The sequence below is a fragment of the Lipophrys pholis genome, assembly GCF_963383615.2.
Source record: "Lipophrys pholis genome assembly, chromosome: 8".
NCBI lineage: Eukaryota > Metazoa > Chordata > Actinopteri > Blenniiformes > Blenniidae > Lipophrys > Lipophrys pholis.
This window is the reverse complement of record NC_137630.1, coordinates 9840107-9866610: the sequence shown is the minus strand read 5'-3', so window position 1 is coordinate 9866610 and position 26504 is coordinate 9840107. Positions and strand designations below refer to the sequence as shown.

Genomic DNA, 26504 nt, shown 5'->3' with positions numbered 1-26504 from the left:
AGTAAGAGATTGATCGTAGGTTCCACCGCTCCTGGTGTAAGCTGAGCAAAAAGACACGTGACGTCTGAACTTTTACATGTTTCCCCCAACCAGGTGGGAATATACTCCAGCACATGTACTACGCTTGTAAAATGTCCGGAATAACCCCGGCGCCGTCTGGAGACGTCGTGTGACAGTGGTTATTGATCAAGGTCACGAGGACGTCGGTGTCCTGCTGGTGTTCATGTTAGCGAGCTAATGAGCCACACTGTACACAGATGAGAATGTGCTTTACAGATCAGTGCAGTGCTGCAGAAGGAGGCACAGTAAAGGAAAACACACGGCGGCTTAGAGTCCAAATTTAATGAAATGAAGAAATCCACTCCACGCAGACGGAGAAGATGTTTAGTTGCATTTAGTTGCACTGTGATGATCCATACGTCAATCAATGTTCTGCTCAATGTGTCTGTTTGATGGAGGAGAGTTTGCTTTGATAAAGGAGAGAAAGTTCAAACATAGCAAAGAGAGGAGAGGTTTTGTGCGATTGTTTGTTCAGTCCATGCTTTAATCCCTTGAGCACTACTTATTCTGAAATTTCTACCTGACCAACATTCCCAAATGTAATAAAATAACAGGTGCAAAACTGCGCAGATGAAACAAAGCCATTTACAAAAAGTTTTGCGTTTTCGCTTGTGTAAACGTGGTCTAATACTGTAAATTAGAGAGTGCATATAGGCCTTGTAACAATAATCCAGGTATATTCATGTAAATAAAGCTATCTTACAAATTCTGTGTTTAAATGTCTTTAGAGAAATGTGTCGTCTCTCCCGGGGCTGCGAGAACAAAATGATGCATAATACAGTAGTCCTGTGAGGACTAACCTGACAGAACGAACTTGTTCTTACAACCTCTATGAAACAAATGTCTCCGTTCCGGTGGAGTCTGTATCGACCTCAACAAACACAATACAGTTGATTGCTACATCAGTTTTAATCATAGCTGTACCACTCTGCCTTTTCAGTAAATATTCAGCGTCCTTTGGAAACTGGTGCTGGTTAGTTGTTGTTTTTATAACAGATGAAGCCTCATCCCAACGCAGGAGCCTCCGGGTTTAAAGTCGCTCAAGCATCTTTTAGTGGATGGAGCGTATAGTATATTTTCTGCTTGCAGAAAGTCATCATGGCACAATACACTAAATCTATTGTCTGTAAAACAGCCACAAGCGGCAATTACAGCATCATGGTGCATTGTTCCCTCTTTATACTGCTTCATTCCCCTAAATTAGTGGCTTTAACGTGACAGCAGTGCATGCTGGGAGAAGTCTGTGACTTTGACGAGGAGTTGGAGGTATGCAGCCTGTTGCGAGCGCTCCTCGAGCAGAGTACTGTTGAAAATGACCGTGACAATGTATTAGTGTCAGCTGGTGGCACATAAAATCTGTTTCCTGTGGCTGCTTCACAAAATCTATGATGCTTTTTTTTTTCTTTTTTCTTTCTTTCTTGTACTGTTAAGAACCAACAGTAGAAAATATCCTCACAGTTTATTATGGGTATTACAAATGAGAAAATAAAACAGGCATGGTGATAATAAGGTACATGTATATATCAGCTGCTTTAAATTGTGTGTGTGGGCGGTTCGAATGCTAAGCAGCAGTGGTGAACTTCAGCAGCAACAATGAAAGCTTTGATTATACAGAAGTAATTTCAGGTCAAATGCATTGAGATACAGCGTATTTCATTTGTGTTTGTTCAGCCACACAGATAAGCTTGAACATGGACTAATAGGATATTTGCAATTGTAATTGCACATCCGTCCATTTAGCAGGTTTTCTCAGAGGGACAGACGATCACCCACGCACACGCTCACCTGCAAACTCCACACACACACACACACACACACACACACACACACACACACAAACGCCTCAGACCAGATTCAAGCCTGGCTCATCTTGCCGCGAGCTGAATGCACAATGATAACGGGAGAAGCCACAAACCTGAAGAAATCCCGACGTTAAGCTGCCTTTTGGAGCCCCTAACGCCAGCAGCTGCCAGTAATTGCAGGCTGTGCATGGCAGAGACGGAAAGCGGTGTTTACAGTGGGTGCAGGGCGTTGGAGTTGAAATCAACAGCACAGCGGTGCTCTCACAGTGATGCTCTGTAATTGGTGAAGCTTTGACGTGCGTGCGAGCTGTGGAAGAGTTTCAGCCCCGTTAAGATGATTGTTTTTGAGTTGTCAAGCAAGTTTCACCATTTACTTCTGGTTTCTTCATTTGGGGTTTTTTTCCGGATCACAAAGACATGCGCTGATATCTTTGCCAAGATGAACACCCTTGATTTTTGTAATATTATATTGATGTTTGCAACATGCCTTCGCCCATCGGCGCCAGTGAACCTTAAGCAGGAGAAACCAGTATAGAAGCAGGATGTTTAGCTCGCAGTTTTCCAGTCGCATCACCGCTCTGCATTCAGTTTTTCAGTTCATTCCTCAGTGAATTGCTTTTTCCTTCCTGCCTCTCGTTGTGTCCATTCTCAAACACTTCCTCTCTGGGCTCAATATTCTCTTCATAGTGGGGATGTAAATCCTGCTTGTGTCTGTCCGAGTCGCCCGGTCGGTGGTGCAGATCCTACAACTTCTTTTTTTTCTTTCTTTTTTTTCTCCAACATCAGCCTGATTGTTGTTTATTGTTTAACTTGATCACATGAACTTCACTGTAGCCTTGTGGCCACCGTGAGGACAGACCAATATACCTCAATTTCCTCAAATGTTTTTGTTTTCTCACTCCTAGGGCTAACCATTTTCTTCACAATTAGACTAATACACTTAAACGCGTGTGCAGACACACACACACATACACACACACACACACACACACACACACACACACACACACACACACACACACACACACACACGTTTTCCCGCCTGCAGTAATAACGTTTGCCAGGAAAAGGAAGAGAATCAATCCAAGTTATTTTCATCTATTTACTCTGAATGAATGTCAGTAATTTGTGCTCCTCCTGCAGCTTTATGCTGCCTCGTTTTGTCCTAAAGGCTTATCAAAATATCCTAAATTAAATTGTTGTCGTGTCAAATTAACTGCGATATTTGAAGGCCGCGTCGCGCGTACTGATAGCAGGGCTTTATCGCTCGCGAGTGCCTTTGTGGCTTTGTCTGTAGGTTAGAGGGAAAAGTCGCCTCGAGTTCACAAACAGCATTTTAGCGTTTTTAATCCAAGTTTTTTAAATTTCTATCTGCCGGATCTTTGTTAATTTTGTTTTATTCAAGCCATAGCAAAGCAGTCATAATTGTGGCATTTCTACCTTTACTTGCAGGAGATAAATGCGTGATTTTATTTTGAAATGATCACATTTAAATATGCCACGCTTTTTGTGAGCTGGTTTTGTAATATTCCGGATTGTGACTTGTCAAATGATTGATTCAAATCATATGACGCCGTGAAAATGTTGGTCTGAGTAGCTCTTACAGTCTTTCTGTCAGTTTGTATTGTTGTGCATTATTTGCATGTTGAAATTAATTTGCTGCTGCCAGTTTCACATGTTAGATCCCACACAGAATATGAGCGCAATACAGATGGTGCGGGCCAGGGGGTTCAGTGGCATTGATGTAAATGTTGTGCTCATTACTGAAGAGCAATAACAATGAAAAAGTTAATTTAGTCTCAATTTATTTCAAAATCTTCTAAAGATTTCGGATTTATTGCACATAAACTAAAATATTCAGGCCTTTTGGTTTTTTTCTCTAATGCGAAATTCAGAATAATAGAATATTGCATAGAATCTCATCTTTTCTTCTCTATATACTTTAACCCGAGGATATAATCATTAGAATTCAAATTTTAACATAAGTGGAGAAATAATTGGCAAAAATAATTGTCTTTTTTAATATAAGATTTTTTTCGAGAAGCATGTGTATGTTATGTATAAGATTATATGTATATATTTTTTCTTTTGCGAAACACGGTCGTGACCTTGGATAAGCTCTCACGGCACTTTGACTCATGATCTGCAAAGACGACTGAGAGTTGTGTCGTATGTCCAACCGTCCATTCACTTTGTATTCGGCTTTATCTTTATCTGATCCCAGTGAATTCAGGCTACTCAGACAGGGAAAGCCCCCAAGAGTCAAACCAAGGACAATCATATCGCATACTGCATCATGTTGTATTGATAGTGGAAGAAAAATATATCGATATTGGGATCAAAAATATTTGAACACCAATGGTGTGTGAATGTGATGAGCTATGTAAAGCGCTTTGGGGCTGTTGTCAGCAAAAAGGCGCTATATAAGTGAGTCCATGTGTGAAAGAAATGCTCATTTTCAATGATAACTAGTGTTGTAGTCGAGACCACCTGACAAGTCAAGACCAGGATCAATACTCAGACCAGAGAAGACCAACATTAAGGCCCTGTCCCCATGCCCCCGCCGTTTCAATTAACTTCCTAGTTTTTGGCCGATCATCCACACTGCGTTTTAGGAGTCTAAAAACAGTTTTATTTTTTTAGCAAACAGGTTCCAGAGTGGACACATTTTAAAACCTCACCTTCACCCATCTCTTGACCCGAAAACCCATATATCACCACCTATAGGCCTGGCATATGTACTACATAATTTTTTTGGTAGGGGGGAGTGGTTTTCATGGTGTTGCATGGACGTGTGGAACGTTTTTAGATCGATCTGGACGGGTGGAGAGTACTACCACACTGCAATAACCGCCACCTATCTCCATTTGGGACAAACACAACCAGTGAATATAGTTTCCTGTCTGTTGAATACTTGTAATCGGATGTTAAACACAAAGCACTTAACTTTTAATTTGATGTTAAAAAAAAGAGGTAAAAAGTGGAAAACGAGCACTTCAACTGAAAAGTGATTTTTTTTCCTCCAACTTATTCACTTTTGAACAGTTTTTAATTACATATTCTCCACAGTTTATGAGAAAAAGAATTAAAACTTCAGTAAGGTCATAAGATATTCAACACAGTGCTGAGCTCCCGGTTCGGAGCGACAATGGCTGCTGGATCAGCTGGTGACATTTGAGAGAAGTTATAAAATGATGAATAATCACGCGTCATGTGGAATGTGTGTTGATATGTTGATCCTGTGTGTGTTCACACCGATGCGCCCGTGTTTACGTCGAGCACACAAACAGCATCTGACTTTTAGCGACAAAGAGCAGCATATTGTGCCCGGCGGCCGTCGCTCATTAACAAGCACCACGATGGCAAAGGCCAGGCACGATTAGCTCACGCTCCACTGCACATCGGTGCGGATTTTGGCTCCCCACCACCACCAGCTCCCGTTAATCAGCAGCTAATGAAAGGGAACCTGCAACATATGCGCCACTTAGCCCACATGAGTCCCGGTACCTCTTTCCCTCTTTCCAGAGCCGGGTGACACCGTCCTCTCTTTCTCTTTCTCTCTCTGCCAAGCATCTTCTCATTTCATTGTCAGCTTAAAAGTGTTTTGCACATTGAATTTATTCAGCTTTTAAAGCATTATGCATGCTAAAGTTATTATTCCTGTCTGTTGCTCTCAGTGAGGCTTCAGTGATGGAAATATATCACCAGTGAACCATAACTGCTGTATAAAAGTGTGCTTTAAGGCTAAATCTTCTAACGGGGATCTAACTAGTTTCATGTCACTGCTTTTGATCCGACCCTTTCTACGTTTGGAACACGACACTAGATAAAGAATATAAATACATTATTGATCGTGTCGGATCCTGGCCTTAAAGAGGTAAACAAAGAAGCGGTTAATAGCACGTCCGGCCACATTCCTCGACGTACTTTGGGAAAGAGATCGTCTTTGTTCCTTTCAAAAGGCTTTAATCCAAGAGGTACAAGTTGTGGTACCAGCACTGACAGCTTTCCAATAGGTAATACTGTCTTTTCCCCACAAGCTATTAAGGTGACACCGAGGCCCTGAGGTTAAGGAGACTGTCCGTCAGCTACACTTTTCGATTTGCCTTTTATCTCCTCAGACTTGTTTATGTGGATTAAAGGTCTGAAATAAAGTGACTTGTCACACTTTAACTCGCTCGGATTCGCTGACAGACAGTGTATAACCAGCCCAGAGTTTCCCTCAGGATTCTACGGAAGAGGAGGTTTACCTGACCCCTCTATTGATTTGAATGTTTCAGTTTGATACTTTTCATTTGCAATCCATGTTTTTATTTATTTATTTATTTTTATTTCAGAAGCATTGATGCTTCAAGTGAATACTTGCGTCTTCGTTTTCAGAAAAGATATTTGTTTACACAGCAATAGCAGAAACACTAAAAACCATGTAGTTTTCATGTTGGGCCACTAGTAGGTGCTGTTGTTTGTTTTTGTAATGAAGCTACGCCCATGCGCAAAGAGAACAATACCACTATAAACAATAACAATGGCGAGTACACGGACATTCTCATGGACTGACAATGAAATTGGATTGTTATTACAGTGACTCTCAACTATAAAACTACCAAGTCCCAGGACAATATGGACTGCGAGTCATAACACTGTGTTTTCACCTTGGCAGTGGTTTTCCTAAAAGTTCAGTTTTTCGGTGGCACCGTTGCCGTATAAACCCAAAAAGCAACAAAAGTTCATGAAGCCTTTGTTGTCTAAATGGGGCCTAAAATGGGTTTTAACTACTGAGTTTTCTAAACTCAAACTACTTTTGACATCCTTCTACAATTTATGGAGCTTTACATAATTTCCACTGTCACTTTGCGTCGATAACTTTTTTCCTTCTGGATTTTACACTCTTGCAAATGAAAGTTTGATTATATCCATAACTCTGGTCAGAAGTGGTCAGATGTGTTTACTGCACTGCGCTTAACCTTTCTGACTGAAACAAGCTGAAGTTTCTTGACTATGTTTAAGTTACCATATATATTGATATAATATAGCGAACGGCATAGAATTACAAGAACATTTTTTATTGAATACAATACTGAAGGTTACTTCATGTCAAATGTTATTTCTTCAAAACAGAAAGCTCATATACACCTCCACACATAATATTGCTATAGGTGGTCTGGTTCACGGGGCCAAATGGAATTAACCTTTTTTATTTTTGTTTTTAGTTTAGAATAAAACTGCTCCTAAATGTGTCAAGCACTTAAATGAGTCTATTGTGATTCGGAATAAACGGAATGTGCGCTCGCAAGTGTGAGAGCGAAGTATAATCAGGTGATAGTGTATACAGGTTGTGTTGTGGCTTCAGATTATAATATTTCCATCAATCAGGTCTCATTTCTTCCTCTCTGGCTGCAGGGATTCTCCGCTGACCTCTGACCTCAACTCTTTTCAGATTTTGTTCAGATTGTTTTGAGTCTGAGCTAAGAGAGGCTCAGTGGGATTTTGACCATTTCTTGAAAACATTATGAGGCGGTTCAAGTGGAGGAGATATAGGTTGTTTTGTTTTTTTTTCCTTGTGTGTGCGCGCGTGTGCGTGAAATTGTAAAAGACCTATGCATCTCTGTCTGTTTGTCATAAATGCCACATCCAGACGATTTAATCCCATCCTGCCTTCATTCTGTCACTCAGCACAATAAATGGGCCCTGTGTAGACATTGCAGCAGCCCACCTGTGCTTTACTGCATCTTTCAAGCGTGAGATATCTGCCATGGGAAAATGACAGCTATGGCTCAAGAAAAAAAAAAAATAAAAAAAATTCTGCATTGCTTCAATTTAATGTCTTATTATCTGTCTTTTATAGATTTCTTTACCACTGATTTCTTCAGAAAATGTTCTTGTTTTCCAAAACAAGTGAAGCAATTAAAGTATTTTTTCCACTGTCGTTCCTGCGTTGCCTAATCTCGACCCACACTGTACACCGACGCGTCGCCCGCTCTCCGTGAGGGCGACTGGAGGATGATGAGGGCTTTTTGCGGTTCATTTTCCATTCTCAAGGGTAAAACAGCGGAGCGTGTAAAAGAGAGCAACAGCTTCAGTTCAATGGAGCTCTTTGAAGAAGTACATCAAACACCCAGAATCATCTTCCAGCCATTGGCCTCGCAGTAGAGAAAGTGAGATGTGTGTGTGTGTGTGTGTGTGTGCGTGCGTGCGTGCGTGCGTGCGTGCGTGCGTGCGTGCGTGCGTGCGTGTACGTGTACGTGTGTGTCGGGACAGCCTGTTGGAGACGTGCGTGTGCGTGTGTGTGTGTGTGTGTGTGTGTGGTACTGTTAATCCTCTGGCCTTCCCTCAGTCCCTGCCTCCTGCCTCCTCATCACTCGGCTCGGATATCTGGCTGCTTAGTCTCATCCATATTTAGTGGTTTGGATTTTGGTGTTTGTTGATTTCGTCTGTTGATTTTCTGACCACTCCATATGGCTTTTTCCTGCTCCCGCTGTGACCTTTTTTTCTTATCTCACTTCTACACACTTCTCCCTTACCAGCTGCAAAGCACTTCCTCATCTGCTGTCTATCATTTTATTTTAGCTGCTTATCTTTCCCCTGCTTGCCCCCTTCGCTCCACAAACCATGCCAAGTGCCCAGTGTTGTGTTACCAGGTCTGTAAATCCAAATGTCAGCTATCAATTTGACCAAAGTTATGTCGGTAAATCAACCGAATGTATCAACTTCTTGCTTATATTTCAAACTAAAACTTCATTCATGGCATATGGTACATGATCTACTAAGGGTTTGCGCGTATAGAAATAGCTGCAAACGTGATATTGTGAGCACACGTGTGGGAGCTGATGAAGCACTGATGATAGTGTCTGACTGAACACACACTATCCATCTCGCTGAATACGCAGAGCATTTTATGCTCCTATTGTTACAGTGTGATGTGATTTACTGCGTCTAAAAACATTTCCGTTCTTTATGATTGCGTCTGTTTTGAACACTTTTGCTAGTGAGGAACAAATCAGCTCAGCCTTCAGCGGAGATGCTGCTGTTATTGTGGTGAGAGGCGTTTCCTCAGCAGGCCTGAAACGACCTCTGACTGTGTGATCGAACTACCCCCCCCCCCCCCCCCCCCCCCCCCCCCCCCAATTCATATTCATTTGCTGTAATGCTCTGATATATTTTATAAATTCCTCCAGCGAGTCGCTCCATGATGAAATTAAACAGTTTCCAGGAGATCATTCTCATGTTCGCAGGGTCTAATGCAGGCCAAAACATTTGAATGCTGTTATTCGTAGTTGAATGTATTTGCATGAACATGCAATTTAGCATACTTTGTTCTCAGTAAATCAGGCCCACTGGATCGCATTTAAAGTGCGCCATGCTATCATTTACTGCTACAGCCCAGCTGCCGTCAGACCAGGCAAGTTTGTGCTTAGTGGACTGAAATGAGTTTGACGCCCCTAACTTAAATCAAGTTCTTTTGTTGGTTCAGTAACATTGATGCACCACACTATTAATGCACCGACGAGCCCGCAGTGATAATTAGTGTTCTCTGACTTGAGACTTACTTTATCCACTTACCATAAATGTTGATTGCAACATTTAATCTCTGATTAGTGGCAGAATCTCTGCAGGCTGTGGCGCAGGGATACACAAATTGAATTCTGACTTTGTTGAGATTTAAATCTTTATTAACCAATAGCTGATGCTGATACAACATAGACCCACTTCAAGTTGCATCACTGGGCGCAACTAACACCGGCGTATTTTGAGCTGTGACTCGGTTAAGTATCTTAACAGCCCCCGAGAGTGAGAAGTGTGCTACTTCTCACACTGAGTTTCCTGAGCGCTCACACCGCCCGGAGCCTGCCGGCATTCTGCACTGTCTTGACAGTGAGCAGTGAACTTGTGCACTTAGAATAGGAAGGGTAAGTGTGAGTCCACACGACTGGAGACACAATGGTAGCCTTTTTTATTTTTTTATTTTTCTACTTTGAAGTACTCTTCATATTACTTCAAGCACTTTTCCTCACAAAATAAACATTCAGTTCTGGAATCCGAATTTTGAGCCCAGCATGTCTCCGTCAGGGGTGGGAAATGATTTTCCGGAAGAGGCCACATGGAGAAGTCGGAAGTACCACGGAGCTCTGTTCAAAATGAATCTATCTTATTGAAAAGCAAGTGTTACTTGGTCCTTAATAACCTGCGGTTCCTGCTCTGCATCAGTCAACTTCTTGTTTTTCTTAACATGTTGTGTCTGATGATTCAAACTGTAATCTTTTAACATAGCATGGATGGGTAAAGGTACGGCCGGAAGCCGTGATTATGTTAAACTGCCAGCTTAAAAAAAAAAAAAAAAGTAAAAAATGTTTAATCTCATGCTTCATGTACTCTAATTTAAACCACAGATTCTCACAAACCGCTGGCGGGCGACTACATGTGGTCTGATGGTGAAGATAAAAGCAATTTTAATATTTGGACTTTGGAAAAAAAAAAGCGCAGCGTTAATGCAGTTGGTGTGGTGTTAGTGATGGTCATGGTGAAGTTCGAATAATCAGAGAAACTTCGAACAGTGATGTTTTGAAAAGTAAGGCCGAATCTCAAATAATGAGAAGTAAAGTTGAAATGTTCTGAAAACAAATGTTGTTATTTGGAGCATCAGTCTCTACAAATCCAGTCATTATCAGATTATTGGCGCCATCAGATTATTCAAGTGATCAGCTTAATTTGATATGGTTTATCGTAACAGCAGGTACAGTATCTGATTATCAAACATCAGATTAACACATCTAGATTCCTCCCCAATAATCTGTCTACCTCACGGCCATTAATCAGATTTCTTTTGTTCTTTTACATCTGGAAGATATTGTGTTTTTAAAAATGTTGGAAATAAATCTGATAACGAACTGAAACATGTAAAACCGTGTTTTTATCTGCGGCTTTTAAACATGCTACATCCTGCTGATATAATCATCTGGTTAATCTTTGTAATCAGATTTTTAGTGATGTTCCATATAAATTCATCATGTTCGCTGGACTTACTAAATGTTGGTTACCTGTAATGGACAGGAAGCAAAACAGATGGATATCTTGGTGGGTTAATCGATGAATGTCTTTTCTTATCAAAACATATTGATCTTATGTGACTATTGATGAGAAATCACCTTTGAATTATTGTATATTACGGTTTTAGTAAAGGATTGTCTGCAGTGGATATCCTCTGCAGACTAATGTTCTGCATCTATCTTCATTTGACTTCACAGTTATTTGAGCCGTTGCTAATATGAGACTGTGGTTAAGTGCAGCTTTCAATGAGCACCTGGAGTCAGAATGTGTTCTTTGTATTCTCATTTAAAAACTCTCGGAGAGATGTAGCACAACTGTGACAATCAAGAGCGTAATCATTGTGGCTATTCTGAAATGTAATGAAGCCAATAATGTAATAACTCGCCAATGGCGGAATAAAATATCTTTTGCAACCATGACGGAGAGTGTTGCAGAATGTGTAATATCAATGAATGAATTTGATGACGATAGCATCCACGTTTTATAAAAGCAAACTGCAAAAATTACTGGCTGCTCTTTTACATTTTCAAAGTGATGATTTCACTGCTACTTCAATCAGGTAATGAATTATTACCTTATTTGCAAAATGTTATTATGATATTTCATCAAACGTCTTATTACAATTGTGCTTAGTTATTACATTTCGGACTTTGTTACATTGAAAAGGGCCAACATTATTACATTATTGGTTGTTACATGGAAGTTTTTCAATGTTCAACAACTTTTGTACCTGCAGGTTTGAGGAGTGATAGTATCTGCATGCTTTATGGGATTCTGGTTCTTGAAGTAAATTCTCATACTGTATTATTTCTATTATTCTCTCTCTCTCTCTCTCTCTCTCTCTCTCTCTCTCTCTCTCTCTCTCTCTCTCTCTCTCTCTCGCCCTCGCTCCCTGCTGGTGATGGTGGAGGCTGCCATGGTGGGGGTTGTTTCTTGATTAGAAGACACACTGCCAAGTCTCCCCACATCGCATCATTGCATTTGATTAGCTTCAAACCCAGCTCCCTCCCTTATCACTACCAGCACAACAGGAAGTGCTATACACACAACTCACGCACACACAGACACGCAGACACACACACCTTCGCATGCTTGCCTAGATACACATATAAATGCAACACAAACTTACTTGGAGACTTATCTGAACTCCCTGGCTGCCTGTCCGTGTGCTCTGGCATATATGAATGTGCATATTCTGCACACACACACTTTCTCTCTCTCTCTCTCTCACACACACACACACACACACACACACATACACATCTGGGCAGCGTGTCAAGTAAAGCCAGCACGACGCTGACAGCTCCCTGTCCCTAATGAAGCATTAATAAAGTGCAGTAGAAAACAGTGGCTCACAGCTTCTCGCCTGAGGAGAGGAGAGGAGAGGAGAGGATCACCGTAATCTGCCTCCTCCAGAACTCCTCTGCCCCCCATCGCCCTCTCCACACCTGGCTCCTCCCTTCTCATCACCTGCTCCCCTGTAGCGTGTCGGAGGTTCCGTCCCTCTCAGTTGTCATACGTTCGATGTCAAACTAATACTCAATAAAAAAGGGTTCACCTCCTGTAATTAAACCAGCACACTGTGCCATCCTCCACTCACGTAGCTCCGCAGCGAGACTTACAGCCCGAGGTGCAAATGTTTTTACTCCACAGTCGTCAAATATACCACGAGGTACGCATTCCAACATATTGAATTTTCATGCAGGCAGAGGGGGAAAAAAATAAACTTGCCTGCAAAGTGAAGAGGATTGAGGTGAAATTACAACTCTCAGCAGCTTTGGTGTGAAACTTTCTTTAAGTGTTGAGAAAAGGCCGAAGGGACACCTGTGATTCTGAGTTCAACAAGTCGTGTCCTCTCGTAGCTGGATGTGACTGAGTGACAATAGAAATAAGCTTCAATTCAGGCCAGAGTAACACAGTCCTCTGTTCAGTCCTCGGTTCCTGCACTTGGTCAGCAAAATCTCCACATCTTGCACATTTTTCATCCCATCTCCTCTGCTTTAACTTGTCAGTGTCCAGTCACAAACTGAAACCTTTCACAAACTTGTGTTTTCATCTCTTGTTTTGATGCAGCTTCTTCTCCCTTTTCGCCAATCAAATATCTGCATTAAACATGGCCAGACTCAACATTATTAAAGGCAACTGCATATTTCATTTTAGGAAAAACCCACATGCCATACCACAAGCCGAGACTTGAACCAGTGATTGTCCTGCTGGGAGGAAGGAGTGTGAGCAACCACTTCCTAACTCCCTGACTGAGGCCCCATTTACATGACAATGTTCCAAGTGAAATTGTATCGCTTTTGCATTTTCATTTCAGAAAAAATTTGCGTTTACACACCAACGTTTTGAAAATGATGTCTGTTTACACAGAAATGGCAAAAACGCTGAAAACGACATTGTTTTATTGTAGCGCCACTAGTCGGTGCTGTTGTTGGAGAATATGGACTGGGACTGATGACACTCTGAAGGCTGCCATGTTTTCTATTGTTGATCTACTTGCACATGTGCAGAAGAGAATAACTATTGACTATCGCCGTGGCGCACATCCGCAGTAGCAGCTTTTGCGATTTTTCTCCCATTTACTCGGTAACGGACTCAGAGCGTTTAAAATGTTCTACCTTGGGAGCGGTTTTCATTGAGTGGTGTAAAGGAACACCCACAACTCCACGAAGGTTTTATGTTTTCACTTGAAATGAGCCAAAACAATTAGGCGCATGCTTGTTGCCGCAAAGGGTTGGAGCAAGGTTCCTGTTGTGGTAAACAGACAATGATAAGTCAAAAGTGTCTCTAAAAATGAAAGTGCTGTATCTATAGTATAAACAGCCTTTAAATGCCTCCTCTTCTAATTGGGCCCTCCAAGTGTTGGCCTCCCATTTCTAATCATAAACTGCAGACATCATCTCCCACTGTGTTTGCTCAGGATTGCCGGCGCCTCACTGTAACTTCACGTCTTTTCCTCTCCCTCTATCTGTAGCCGTATCAGTCTTTTTTTCTCATTATCTCTGCGGTCTGAACCTCGCTGTGCTTCACTCCAGCGAGGGAGACCCGTCTAATTGGCAGCGAGGATCGTTCTAATTTAGTAAAGCCAGCTCTCCTGACTTTTCGAGCGCCACACTTCCTCGTCTCTTCTTCCACATTTCACATGATGATAATGAGAAAATATAAGCAATAACTCCCAGAAGTTCGCTGTGGTGAACATGTCTGTGTGTGGGTTTTTTTTTCTCTCCATTCTTCTCCATTTGCTACACGATCATATTCGCCAGGCAATTTGCCTGCTTGTCTGAGTCTGAGAATGGAGGTTTTATCTGCGCTAACGCGGCATCGAGGAGGCGCTTCGTGTCAAATCAGCTCCTGTTAGCATTCAAATGGAGAGCCCCCGCCGCCCCTTCCTTTCTTACCTAGCTCTCGTGCCCTCATGCTTTCGGCCTCCACCTCAATGCGTCTGTCAAGACACCAGCTTTGCCCGGAGGAGAAGGAGAGAGCGAGAGAGGCCGAGCTATTATTTAATGAGACCAAGAAGTGCAAGGCGAATGCTGTTTACCGTCACAAAGCAAACAGAAGGCCCTCTCTAGCTACCCCCCACCCCACCTCCTGTTCCTACAACCTTCACCTCCCAACAGGATCCTCCTGCAGTTCAAGCCAGTGCGGCTTGAATTGAACACTTTTTGCAATTAACTACTGCCATTATGGTTTAACATGACCTTTTGTCTGCTCTGGCTGATACAACAAAGCTGCTACTGATATTTTATGGCTGATTTATCACAAGACTCAAATAATAAGTGTTTACGGGAAGATTTAGTTGTGGTTCGACATTGTAAGATTGTTTCTCTTATGTTTCTGGAGTGTAATTATGAACACACTGATTGCGTATGAACACAATTGGTTTGGTAAGGGATGTCTATGGGAGTTTACAAACAGTCTTCAAGTGGAAACTGAAAACCCTTCTTGTAACTTGAAGGCCATTGACATGACAAGGGGGTTTTTGAGTCACAGAAAATGCAACTTTTTGCAATCGTTGCTTCTGCATATGCGCACCATGGCTGTAGTAAATAGTTCTTGTGCACATGCACAAGTAGATGACCAATAAGAAAAATGGCTGCCTCCAGAGTGTCATAACTCTTAGTCCATATTCTCCTGGGAGTTGGTAGTTTTATACCTGTAGCAGCATTCTATTGTCATACAGTGACTTCTAGTGGTCATAGATGGTATGTGTCATTATATATTTATGTGTCGGTCACAGCTTTATCTAAGTGGTATCACCAGCCAACAATCTACAAAAGTACAACATATACTCTGAAAGATATGGTATTTTTTTTTTATTTTATGGCCCATATTCAGTATTCACGTGAACTATTTACGCAGAGATTTTCTGTTTCCATTGCAGCTCTGCGCTGATCTATGCAGAGTAATAGTGGCAGTACAACCAGGTTTCACACTATTATGGGTAAACTTTGCAATAATTCTGCAGCTGACGAGTGCAACTCTGAACGGCAGCTCCAGTTAAAGCATGAAGTCCTGGTTTGAAGGATGAAAATGGCTCTTGGATATGTTACCGGGATTTATGTCATCTTTTCAGACTCGTCGAAAGAACCAAACTCCATTCACATTTAAGTCTGCGAAAATGAGTAGAAGGTATTATCAGTTCAAATCAGATTATGGCGCCGCGCCACAGTCTTAGTAAGTAATAGGAGTCGGTGTCAGTGGGGGCCATGTGTCACAGTTATTCTCTGGTCCACATATAACTCCTTTGAACCATCGTCAGTGTCTCTCATGTAGCGACTTTAGATTCCATTGAGCCATTTTCCATCGCTCTCCTTTAGTCACAGTTGCAGTTTAGTGCTGTATTTTGGAGTTGCCGATAAATGAGGTGTGGAGTCAGTTTCAAAGTTCCTGCACAGATAAAATATAAAAAGATCTGTTCATTAACTCTCAAAACCTCAAAAGACCTTGACAGCAGAGAGCGAAAAATAAAATAAAAAAGAAGGGGGAAATGTGTCATGAAGATGAGGAAAGCATGGTGGGGGGGATGCGCTTTGATCAAGAGCACTCCTTGTAGCACTCCTGTCTCCTTACACATCCATAATACATCTCCGCACATATTCTGGTCTCTTATTAACAAGGCAGTGCCACTCCATCCTGAGGCAGGTATTGAATTAAAAAAAAAAAAGACAGGAAAAGACACCCCTGAAACACATTCTGCTTTTGTCTTGTCTTCAAAATGAGGACTGGTGAGAGAAACGGGGAATAAGCCAGGCGTAACGCTCGAGTTTGAGATTCAATATATACACTTGCAGCCTTTAAATTAAATTCATTGATGTTGCTTGCAACAAAAGAGGGGATAATATCAGACATGGATAAATATTTATTCTAAAAGTGGCAGGCTTAGGAAATGAGAGGGCTGCCGATGCTCTGCTTCGCTCTCATGGGAGAGCATGTTTGTCCGTGACAGTCATAAATATGTATCGTGCTGCGAAATGACAGCGATTGTAATCTCATTGCCGCCTTTTGTCAAGCATATGAGGCCCGGGAAAAGCCCTCATCGGTTGTGAGCGCACACAAAATGAAAAGTTGCACCTTCTCCGTCTTTGGAGTAAGTCACTTGGCGGCAAAGTGGCGGGCTGTTTAATTAGGGTGGAAACAGAGTCCTGAGGGGCTGGGAAATACCTCTCCTGTTTCCTCTCTTGGTCTAATTTGAGGAAAAGGTAAATATTCAGCGGGCTGCTTTCCACTCATGGCGATTAAAACATGCTCGAGCATAGCAGTGGAGAATGTGTCGCGAATGCAAAGCTTCAGATTCAATTCGTGCTGCTCTGCGAAATGAGACGCAACTTGTTTGTACGAGCAGGCAGCTGTGGCAGCACATCTTTACTCAGGGGTGTCAAGTAGTTGTTCAAACCCAGAATAACTGCTTCTGAAAGCATGCCAGCTCTCTCTCGAATGGTGTGTTTTGTCTTTTTTTTTTTTTTTTGTTGCTCTTCAGCATTCAGCGTCCTACTGCTTAACCTTTCCCTGACCTCGTTTCTCTGTTCGTCTTCTGCTGCAGCGTTGAAGGACCCCTGCGCTGATGTTACCTGCAGCTACGGCAGCACCTGCATACAGTCGTCCGACGGCCTGTCGGCCAAGTGCATGTGTCCCCTCGGCTGCGACGGCAAAGCCGAGCAGACGGTGTGCGGCAGCGACGGGAAGGACTACCGCAATGACTGCGAGCTCCATCAGCACGCCTGCAAGAACCAGAAGAACATCCGCGTGCAATACCAAGGACACTGCGGTAACAGACATTTTTGTCCAAAGTATATTCAGACGTTTGTGAATGTTGACTTTTAAGCATGTTATGTCATCAGAAATTAGATACATGTTTAATTAAAATCCCGCTGGTTAATCAAGACACTTAATAGAGACAGTTGGATGAAGTCAAATTTCCAAGTTTTATTATTTTAATCTTGAACTTTTTAACCTAGAGTCACAAATATGGACAATTTAAAGATGTCATTTGCATTAATAAGCATGATCTTAGACTATTGGAGGAAACCAGAAAATACTTACCGCAAACCCACATGTGCTCATAGAGAACTTGCAAACTCTAGTATACCAGTACATTCCAAAGTTTCTGAATATTGACTTTGAAGCACATTATGCCATCATAAAAAATGGTGAATAAATTTCAATGAAGTTTCAAATAAAATCCTGCAAGGAGCATCAACGCAATATGATGACACTAATTGGAGATGTTTAGATCTTATTTTTCTTTATATTTTGAATGCAAATTAAAAAAAAATTGCTTTTTTTTCGAAGACTTGAGCTACAACTTGAGGCCAAATTCTAGTCATCTCCTTATCACATGCATACCAGGCTATAGTTACTGTGTACCAAATCTTGATCTTCCTCACAGAGAGTTGCACTTTTGGAAGATTAACTGTATTCAATAGCAAACATGATCTCAAACTATTGAAGGAAACCAGAAAAAATAAAACTCAGTTATCCACATGGAGAACAGGCAAACTTCATGCAGAAGCCCTCCTAAGCCAGGATTCAAACCAGGCATCTCTTTGCTGTAAGGGAACAGTGCAAACCACTAATCCAATGTGCAGCCACCAAAACACTAAAAAGGCAAATGTTCTCCTTTTTTCACCTTTGAGGCAATAACAAGAATGCCTGTAATTTGAAGGGGGAAAAAATCTTCATTTCATCTACATTTTTGTTTTAATTTTGATTACATGCATCAGCAAATATGAAATCCCTGAAATCTGCCTGTGTTTATCGTACCGCAGAGATAACCCAGATGTCATAGTCAATAGTCAAGAATGCTCATTGTAATTTCTCTCAGATGAAGATACAATCTTCATATTTGTTTAATGAGCCCCAAACCCCCTGATATTAAATCTGTAATGATGCAGTCACCTGGGAGGAAGCAAAGCTGGAGATTTTGAGGTGGCTTGAAATGGAAACGACTGATTCAATGACTGTCAGGAAAACTTCCTCCATGACTTTCTCCTCCCCGCTTGTCTTCTTTTTTCTTCTGTTTACTGCGTCTACCTTTTGTAGTCTCTCCTTCACGTACCCCGCTCACTCACCGCGAGGCTCTGCTAATTCTCATTCCTCATTCCGGTTGCTTTGCTTCACACAGACACAGGTACTCCTGTGGTGTGAATTGTTGTTTCCTCTAAGTAGGTCTTCAGAGCTGTCGTTTTCATCTGCTTTTTTTTTCTTTCTCCCTCATCCTTGTTATAATCAGGCAATAGTTGTTTACTCTTCCAAGGCGCCCAACTTTTAAGTTTTTTTTTTTTTTTTTTCTTCTTCTTTTCTTTATTCCTGGCAAGCCAAATAGAAGAAAAAGAACAGCAGACACTAACTCTTTCTTTTAGCAGCATGGAGCCTCCAGGAGACAGAGCGGGTTTGTGGGCAATGAGAGATGAATACGTGGGTCCACGGGCAGAAGGTGGCTCTTATAAATCCAGGAGGATTCGGCCAAAGTGACCCCAAGTTACCCCGTCCTCCCCGGGGAGGGCTGGGGCTCAGGGAACCGGCCGGCCTTTATGGTCCTCTAAATCTTCCCTCAGCCATTTTATCTAAAGCATTGGGCTATTTCAAGTTGCACGCCCGAGCCAGACAAATGCAGTTGATTTATCCTCGCTGCTTATTTTTTGCAGCAAACAGGCCATTCTTTTTGTAATTACCCTACTTGCTCGGCTCAGAGGAAAGCGTGGATCCTGGAAGCTGTTCTTCTCAGTTAATGGGAGGTAATGGTCTTTTTCTCAGATAATGGTCTGGCTGGCGGCTGAGGCACTGCGTCATGCAGAGACGCTGCGTGCATCACGATCAAACCCCTGTTTGCCGGGTTGCTAGCCTGTGCAGGCTTTTGCATTGTGCTGATAGTAAACAATTCAAGGCCTGGCCAGCGGTCACTCCGCCTCCCGGCCTTGTGCAGCCAAAGCGCTCCGTCCCTTTTTATGTCCCGGCATTGTCGCTCTTTGTATCGCTGCCAGAGGTCTTTGGAAGCCGCTCCCCAACCTCATTCTCTATTCCTCATTCTCCTTCCTTTCCTTTCTACTCCTTTCCCGATGATAGGCTGTTTCATCCTCGGTGTGTTTTGAATGAGTCGCCGGCAGCTTGGCAGTGATTTAATATGTCACGGTGCTCCATAAATCCTTTGTCTTTCCACATGCTGAAAGCGTGGCGAGCAGGATAAAGCCTGGGCTCCTGTTTCAAGGAGTCTTGCCCTCCCCCCCCCCGACTCACCCATCCTGCAGATCCAGCAACCAATTCCATTATGATCAGGGACTGATAGGGCCGAGCAAGTCAGACCAGGCGGAAGAAGGGGAGGCGCATGGGAGCAAATCAAACCAATCGCCCCTTCATCCATTTCCTTGTTTCCCGGTCACATCCACCATCCTCCACAGAGCTGCTCTCAGCTGCCCAGCCACCGATAATATCAATGAAGCAGACCTCTTCTTTTCTCTTTCCTTCTCTGCTCGGTGTCTTATAAAGAACTAACTTCAGCCAGCCCGTTTTCAGCTGGTCAGGTGTATCGTTGTTTATTGCTAATTAAAAGCCGACACACCAAAGCTCTATAATGGGATGGAAGGCATTTTCTTTGGAGGAACTTGAACAGTTTCCAACCATAAGGCAATTAAAGCACCGCATCCTGTTATAGTTTCATGCTTTTTGTTCATTTGCCAGCACATTGTTGTTCACGTTTCGTCAGTCCAAAGCATCAATTATCCACAAATCTGGTTTGTTCTCATATCAAATGGCCACAATAACTAGGACATGCTCGTAAATTGTCCGTGTCTCCTCAGATCCATGCAAAGACAGCGAGAACAGCCTGAACACGATGTGCCGGGTGGAGGCCCTCACGCGCCAGCCCCTCATCTTTGGACCCCCGGAGTCGTGTCCCCCCAGCAGCGAGCCTCTGTGCGCGAGCGACGGCCACACCTACGCCAGCGAGTGTGCCATGATGGCCACGGGCGTGCAGAAAGGCCTCAAGCTGAGGAAGATCCACTCAGGACAGTGCAGGAGAGCGAGGATCGGAGGAGGTAAGGGCTGAATCTATGAGATGTGGAGAGGTTAGAATGAGTCTCTAACTGCAAACCCAAGTGACATGGCGGGACGTGTGTGAATTAGCTTGTGAGGAAATGTGTGTAAATCACAAAAATTATGAACAGCAGTGAGAACAAATAGCAGTAAAAATATGGTAATGCTCTGGATTGCTTTTTGGAAACTTACTCGATTATGATACCATTTTTCAGAAGGAAAACTGTTATTTTGCCTTTCCAAACAGAAAACCATTTAAAAAAGCTGATTTAGTGCTAAACCCACAAGGTTTTATCTCAGTCATCAATCCGATATATTAGACTGCATTTGATTGCAAAAATCGACTTTGTTGTGAATTACCGGAAGCTTTGGCTTCTCAGCTAAAAGGATGGCGTCAGAGCATGACTTGATGGAAGGATAATACTGCTATCATAGCTGATTAATCTCTACGATGGGAGGTAAAAACTCAGACCGCAGTGGCTGGATCCGATGAACCTGGCAGCAACTGATTGATTTTATTGTTGCTGACGTCACATGTTTGTTTTGTTAGTTTTCAGGTACATATAATACAAGACGACCTAGAAGCACCTAGAAATGTTGGTGCTATATAAATAAAGTTGAATTTAAGTGATAAGGTGTCAGATTTTACCTGTGTTAGCTCCTGCCCTCTTGTTTGGAGACAGAGTCCACTTGTTTTGCTATAACATTTCAGACATTGACCACAATTCATATTTCAACCGAGATGTTTGACCTTCAAACTGGGGATATTAATGTTTGTTAACTTGAATTAAAACTAGTCGACTAATCTACAAAAGGAAAAATACAGAGCAAGCAGTTAAACTTCAGCCCAGTGTACTCAGCGTATTTCACTCTTGTCCTGACTCCTTTGGGCGAAATGAAGTAGAAGTTCATCTTACAAAGCTGTTGCTGTTATTGTGTCTCTGGGTAAATGATGTCAAATCAGTGTGTCTGACACTGCTGAATTATAATTCCTGAGTTATTCTTGAGCATCGCTCCACTGAAGGGATCCGTGCATGGCATGTCCCCTTGTCGGTATTATTGAGATGAAAATAGCTTTTACATGAACGCAACACCGATCGGTTTAACTGAAGAATATTTTACATGCAGACTGACAAGGGGAAAACATTTAGCTGTTTAGTCCACTCATCGCACACGCCTACTTAAAACGCTGTCCGTTTACAAATGTTTGCTCCACGGTTATTTCTTGATATGAAAACTATGTATATTGGAAATTCTAAATTTTTATGGTAAAATTATTTATTTCTCGATCAGTTCATATATTTTTTGTATATTGTATATTATACTGCGATAGGATAATGGGCTGTGAACACAATGGATAATTGATTGATTGACTGATTGATTGAATATCAGCCTTTAAATATGTTTCTGCTGTGATTTCATTATAGATATTAAACACAGATATTTTATTTTAAATATGTCATATTAGTGAATGCTAAATATATGTTTAAAATAGGTATTGAAAGGTTCATGCTAAATATAATATTTTCACAGTGCTAACATGTTCATGACACTTAAGTCAGTGGATTTTTGTAAACATAACTTGTGTAATTTCACTGCTAAATTGTATTTCTTTTCATATAATAACTGCAAAAACTCCCCTAAATAAAGTTTAATAGGAATTATTCACAGGCTTGAAATCGTAATAATATTTCTGAGCAGACTTGAAACTTCTTTCCCTGAACACATTTCACAGTGAATGTTTTTATCGACGTAGGTGAGCTCCCATTAAAAATTGAACTGTGACTGGATTGTGTTCTGTGATACGGAGATAAATGACTGTGAGGTCTCGGGGTCTGCACTGTACCCAAACTCACACTCGCCTTCCCGGGCCTGATAAGAGCCTCCAGGGCTGTTATCTGTGCTATTAGAACACGGGGTTTAAGCCTTAGTCAACAAAGAGCTGTCAGCTTTTACTGTATATCTGATAGCCATCGGAGGAAATCCAATTTTCCCGCTGTGTTGTTGGCGGGGCCTCCACAAAGCCACAGCTGTGTTAGTTTACTGCGGTAATGCTCGGAGACCCCCACCCATGTTCTAAGACCCCCTGACAAGGCGACGGACAAGAATAGATCACTGCAGGATGTCCTCCGCTACAGCCAGCTCTGAGGCTGATACACGGGATTTCGACGGGCCTGGTGGATGCGAGTCGGCTTAAAACCGCTCAAATCCCAGACTAAGTAGTGATGTGGGTTTGTGCGCAAAACGGGAGCAAGAAGAAGGACATCTTTTTTTATTTTTTTTATTTTTTCAAATGAAAGAATAATTCAATTTGAAACAGAGATCCATGAAATCATATCCCTAAGCAAATTACAAATTGGTAACTAATGAAAATGGCCATTCCGTCTTGTAACCATGACATTGCACATCCTCGTAGTCCTCTCACTCAGATACGGCGGCGACGTAATTAAGTGTGGCATGACAGGCTTTTAAAGAAAAGAGATGAAGGAATTGAATTGCTGTACAAATTTGATCCACTGATCAGGAATGAAATAAATTCGGAGCCTAGTGAGCGCCTCCAGAACAGAGGGCTGCTTCAAATTGAATTTTCTCACTTCAGTGGCAAATTTGCCATTTCACATTACCACTATTTCTTTCTTTCTTCTTAATTTCCGCACAAGATTTTTTGCTTAGCGAGTCAAAATGTTATGAATATAGTAGTTTAGGCTTCATCTTGATCCCCCCCCCCCAAAAAAAGAAAAAAGTAATTTGTGATTAATTCTTGAGCTTTTTTTTTTAATTAAAGTTCTCGGAAAACTTTATAAAAGTTTCGAAGCGCAGACCCCATCTGTGCTCTCAAGTGTCTTCACATCAAGTGTGTCACAGAGTTTGCTTTTGTTTGTGCACAGTTCTGAACTGAAGATGAGAAATAAAATTATTATTACCCCTGACCCGAAACTAGAACCTCCACAATAAAACACAGCCACTTCCTCATATTTATTCATTGAGCCATTTCTGTGGCTGAAGCAATCGTTTGCAGCGAGTTACTTCATAATCCATCTTCCCCCTTTTTCAAAGAGTGTTAGGGTCGAGTCATGTGAAATCAACAGCCTTCTTCGATTTACTTCATCCCTAACTTCTTTATTCAGCTTGTATTATATATATTTTTTTGTTGTTTCTGAGCTGCTGCTTTGTGTGTGTGTGAGAGAAACCAACGGGGGAAACATGGCGGCTTTAACACAGCGAGGATGTCAGAACCAAAGCAGACAATGACCAGGTTGATTAACACAATCATCAGGAGGGAAGAGGATCTGAAGCACGTGGCATGGGGACGACCCGGAGAGGGCGCACTCCGTGTAAACGTCCCAAACACACTGATGTTTACAATGCAAATTAAAAGATTGGCTTCACCCCTCACTCCTGGAAGAACTGGCAACTGTATTGTAGATGCAAAACTGCAATAAATTGCATAAGTCACAACTTTCTCAGGGAATCACACTGATTTCCTATTTTCCTGTATTTGGCATCGATGTTGGAAGACAACCAAAATTCACCTGGAGTTCGTGTCGCACGACACTCGCTATTCACACGTTTGAAAATGTATCGTCATATGTTGCCAGACAATTTGCGGAGAATTGACCGTACAAACATGGAATCTCTCCCATAAGCTGTTAAGAAAAACGGAGCTCCGAGAAGTGCAGAAATGGCTCGATGAGGTTCAGACGATATACTGAGAGCTCATTTATTTTTATTTTTTCAAACGTTTTCAAGTGAAAATGCATAACTTTGTTTACATGACAACAGCGCTCGCAGGCAGTCGTGTAAACGCGCAAACTGCACATGCACAAGTAGCTGGACAAAGTCGGCCTCCAGAGTGTCATGACTCCCAGAGTCCATATTCTCCTGGGACTTGGTAGTTTTAGAGTTGAGAGTCACTGTAACAGCGTTAGATTGATATACCACATACCAATGTGCATGAGCTTGCCTTTGTTAATGTGTTATAGCGCATTTTTTGTAAGTGGACATTGTTCTTAAAATGTTGACGTGAATACGTGAAACGTTTCTGAAAGAAAAACACAAAAACAATGGTTTTTACTTAAAACGTGTAAACGGGGCCTAAATAGAGACAACTATGACGCTTTTTTTTTGCAACTCTGCAAATTTTGCAAGATAGTCTTGTTCATTCTCCTCAACAAGAGAGTCATTTGTTCTCCTACATGAAGTAAGTCGAATTCATTTTCAACAAGGTAATTTACTGTCGAAGTTAGATAACAGAATAACGCAGCGATAAATAATCAACTGTTTGTGTAAATTACATTCATATAAAAAACTTGAATAAATCTCTTGATTCAGCATCACATGACATCAACGATCAGAAAAAAGACAAAAAAACATGTCAACTTATTTGACTGTGACTGCATCGGCCTTTTAGTTGTTGGAGAATTTAAGGTTTTTCGAGCACACCTCACTCTGGTGTGTTTTCAGGCTTCATTTTGGCACCAACATGTTATTAAAAATCTTCCCTTATTTGACTTTCTTCCATCTATTCCAAAATTAAGGTTAAACATCAAGATGGAAACATTTCAATCTCTACACAGGATAGTGTCATTTATTTTCAATATCATTTCAATAAATGCACTTCGTTATTACTTCTGGACTTAGACTTAGGACTGTCAATGTCATCCATCATCATAAGCACATGTGAGAAATTATTAATGTGTAACACCTTATTATTTTTGTTGTTGTTTTGAACCTCAAATTTGATCAAATCTTTAACAAAATTACATCACGTGAAATCTTCTTTGGGATCATGACCTGACAGATATTTTACTGTCGGCAAACCATATAAAAGTATAAGAAATGTATTACTTTGGAATAATCCCTGAAGAGGTTCAAGCATTTAACATCAAATATCAAAAGTAATGACTTTTTGTGGCAGTGCTTGTTTTCTTCCAAACCCTTATTGCTTTAAACATTCTTTATAGATATCTAATTTTGCATTTTGATGGCTGTGCGGCAATACAGTTGTGAATATAAAACACAGGATCTCTCCAGCCCACTCCATATCGCAAAGAAATGAATGAATTGAAATGAGTGGATGTGTACGGGAGATGTATACGCTGATGAGAGAAATAATACAAACATCATTTCCCCTCAAGGTTGAATATTGTTTAGACACTGCATGTGACTTCAGGTGGAACAATAGATGAAGATGAGACCTTGAAGGAATTCATGAAGCTCCTTGTATCAGAACGCTCTCTTTAAATATCATAATAAAGATTTTGTACTGACTCTAATATGCGCAGTTTTAACCGTTTAAAGAAGTCTCATGAAATGAACCCAGAGTGGACAGCTGGGAATATTTGATTGCAAGATCCACAAATTGTTGTACTTACCAGAGGATATAATGTTTTTTTGTTAATGTGTTTTTAAGAAAAACCGCAGTGTTTACAAGACATACAATCAAACCAGTGACATCCTCAGTCATCACAGACACTGACACAAACCATGTTTATTTCCTGTACCGATTCACAGACATAATGATGAATATTGATGTGGACAGTTTAAAACATTTTTAAAAATTATTTCTATGGATGTAATCTGATCAAATCAGCTTTTCTGAACATCCACAAGCAACACAGGTATGACAGTTGTGGGTCTATATATAAGGAGCTGTCCTCATGCTTTCCACTTCCCCAACAACTGTTATCAACAAGATCTTTCAATGTGAAGTCCAGGCACGTCCAACATGAGTTAATAGCATCACTATATGAATGTTGGCAGCTTTGCTTTGCTTGGATTGAAATTAAAATATTTGCTGTGTTTTGTCCGGTCTCCTGGTGAACCTTTAATCACTGAGAGCGAGAGATGGATTTTACCCCCCCGCCCCCCTCCACTCTGAGATGGAAATAATCAGAAAATGCAACCTGACTGACACAAAAAACTGTTTCTGCAGGACCGTTTGTGCCACTTCAGGATCATCTGGCTGGAATTAAATCCCGCTAAGATAAACGTTATTGATGACTAATCATTGCATTACGACTCGATTAACGTACAATTCTGACGTGTCGCTTTCATTCACTC

General features: G+C 41.5%; 1 protein-coding gene across 1 annotated transcript in view; it reads left to right on the top strand.

Annotated features, from left to right (window-relative positions):
- Positions 1 to 26504, top strand: part of agrn (agrin) — a 315332-nt gene that overhangs the window by 185817 nt on the left and 103011 nt on the right. The window contains exons 5-6 of the mRNA XM_080470074.1: positions 16954 to 17178; positions 20207 to 20443. Of these exons, the coding sequence (XP_080326200.1) occupies positions 16954 to 17178; positions 20207 to 20443 (462 nt within the window). The remainder of the gene's footprint in view (positions 1 to 16953; positions 17179 to 20206; positions 20444 to 26504) is intronic.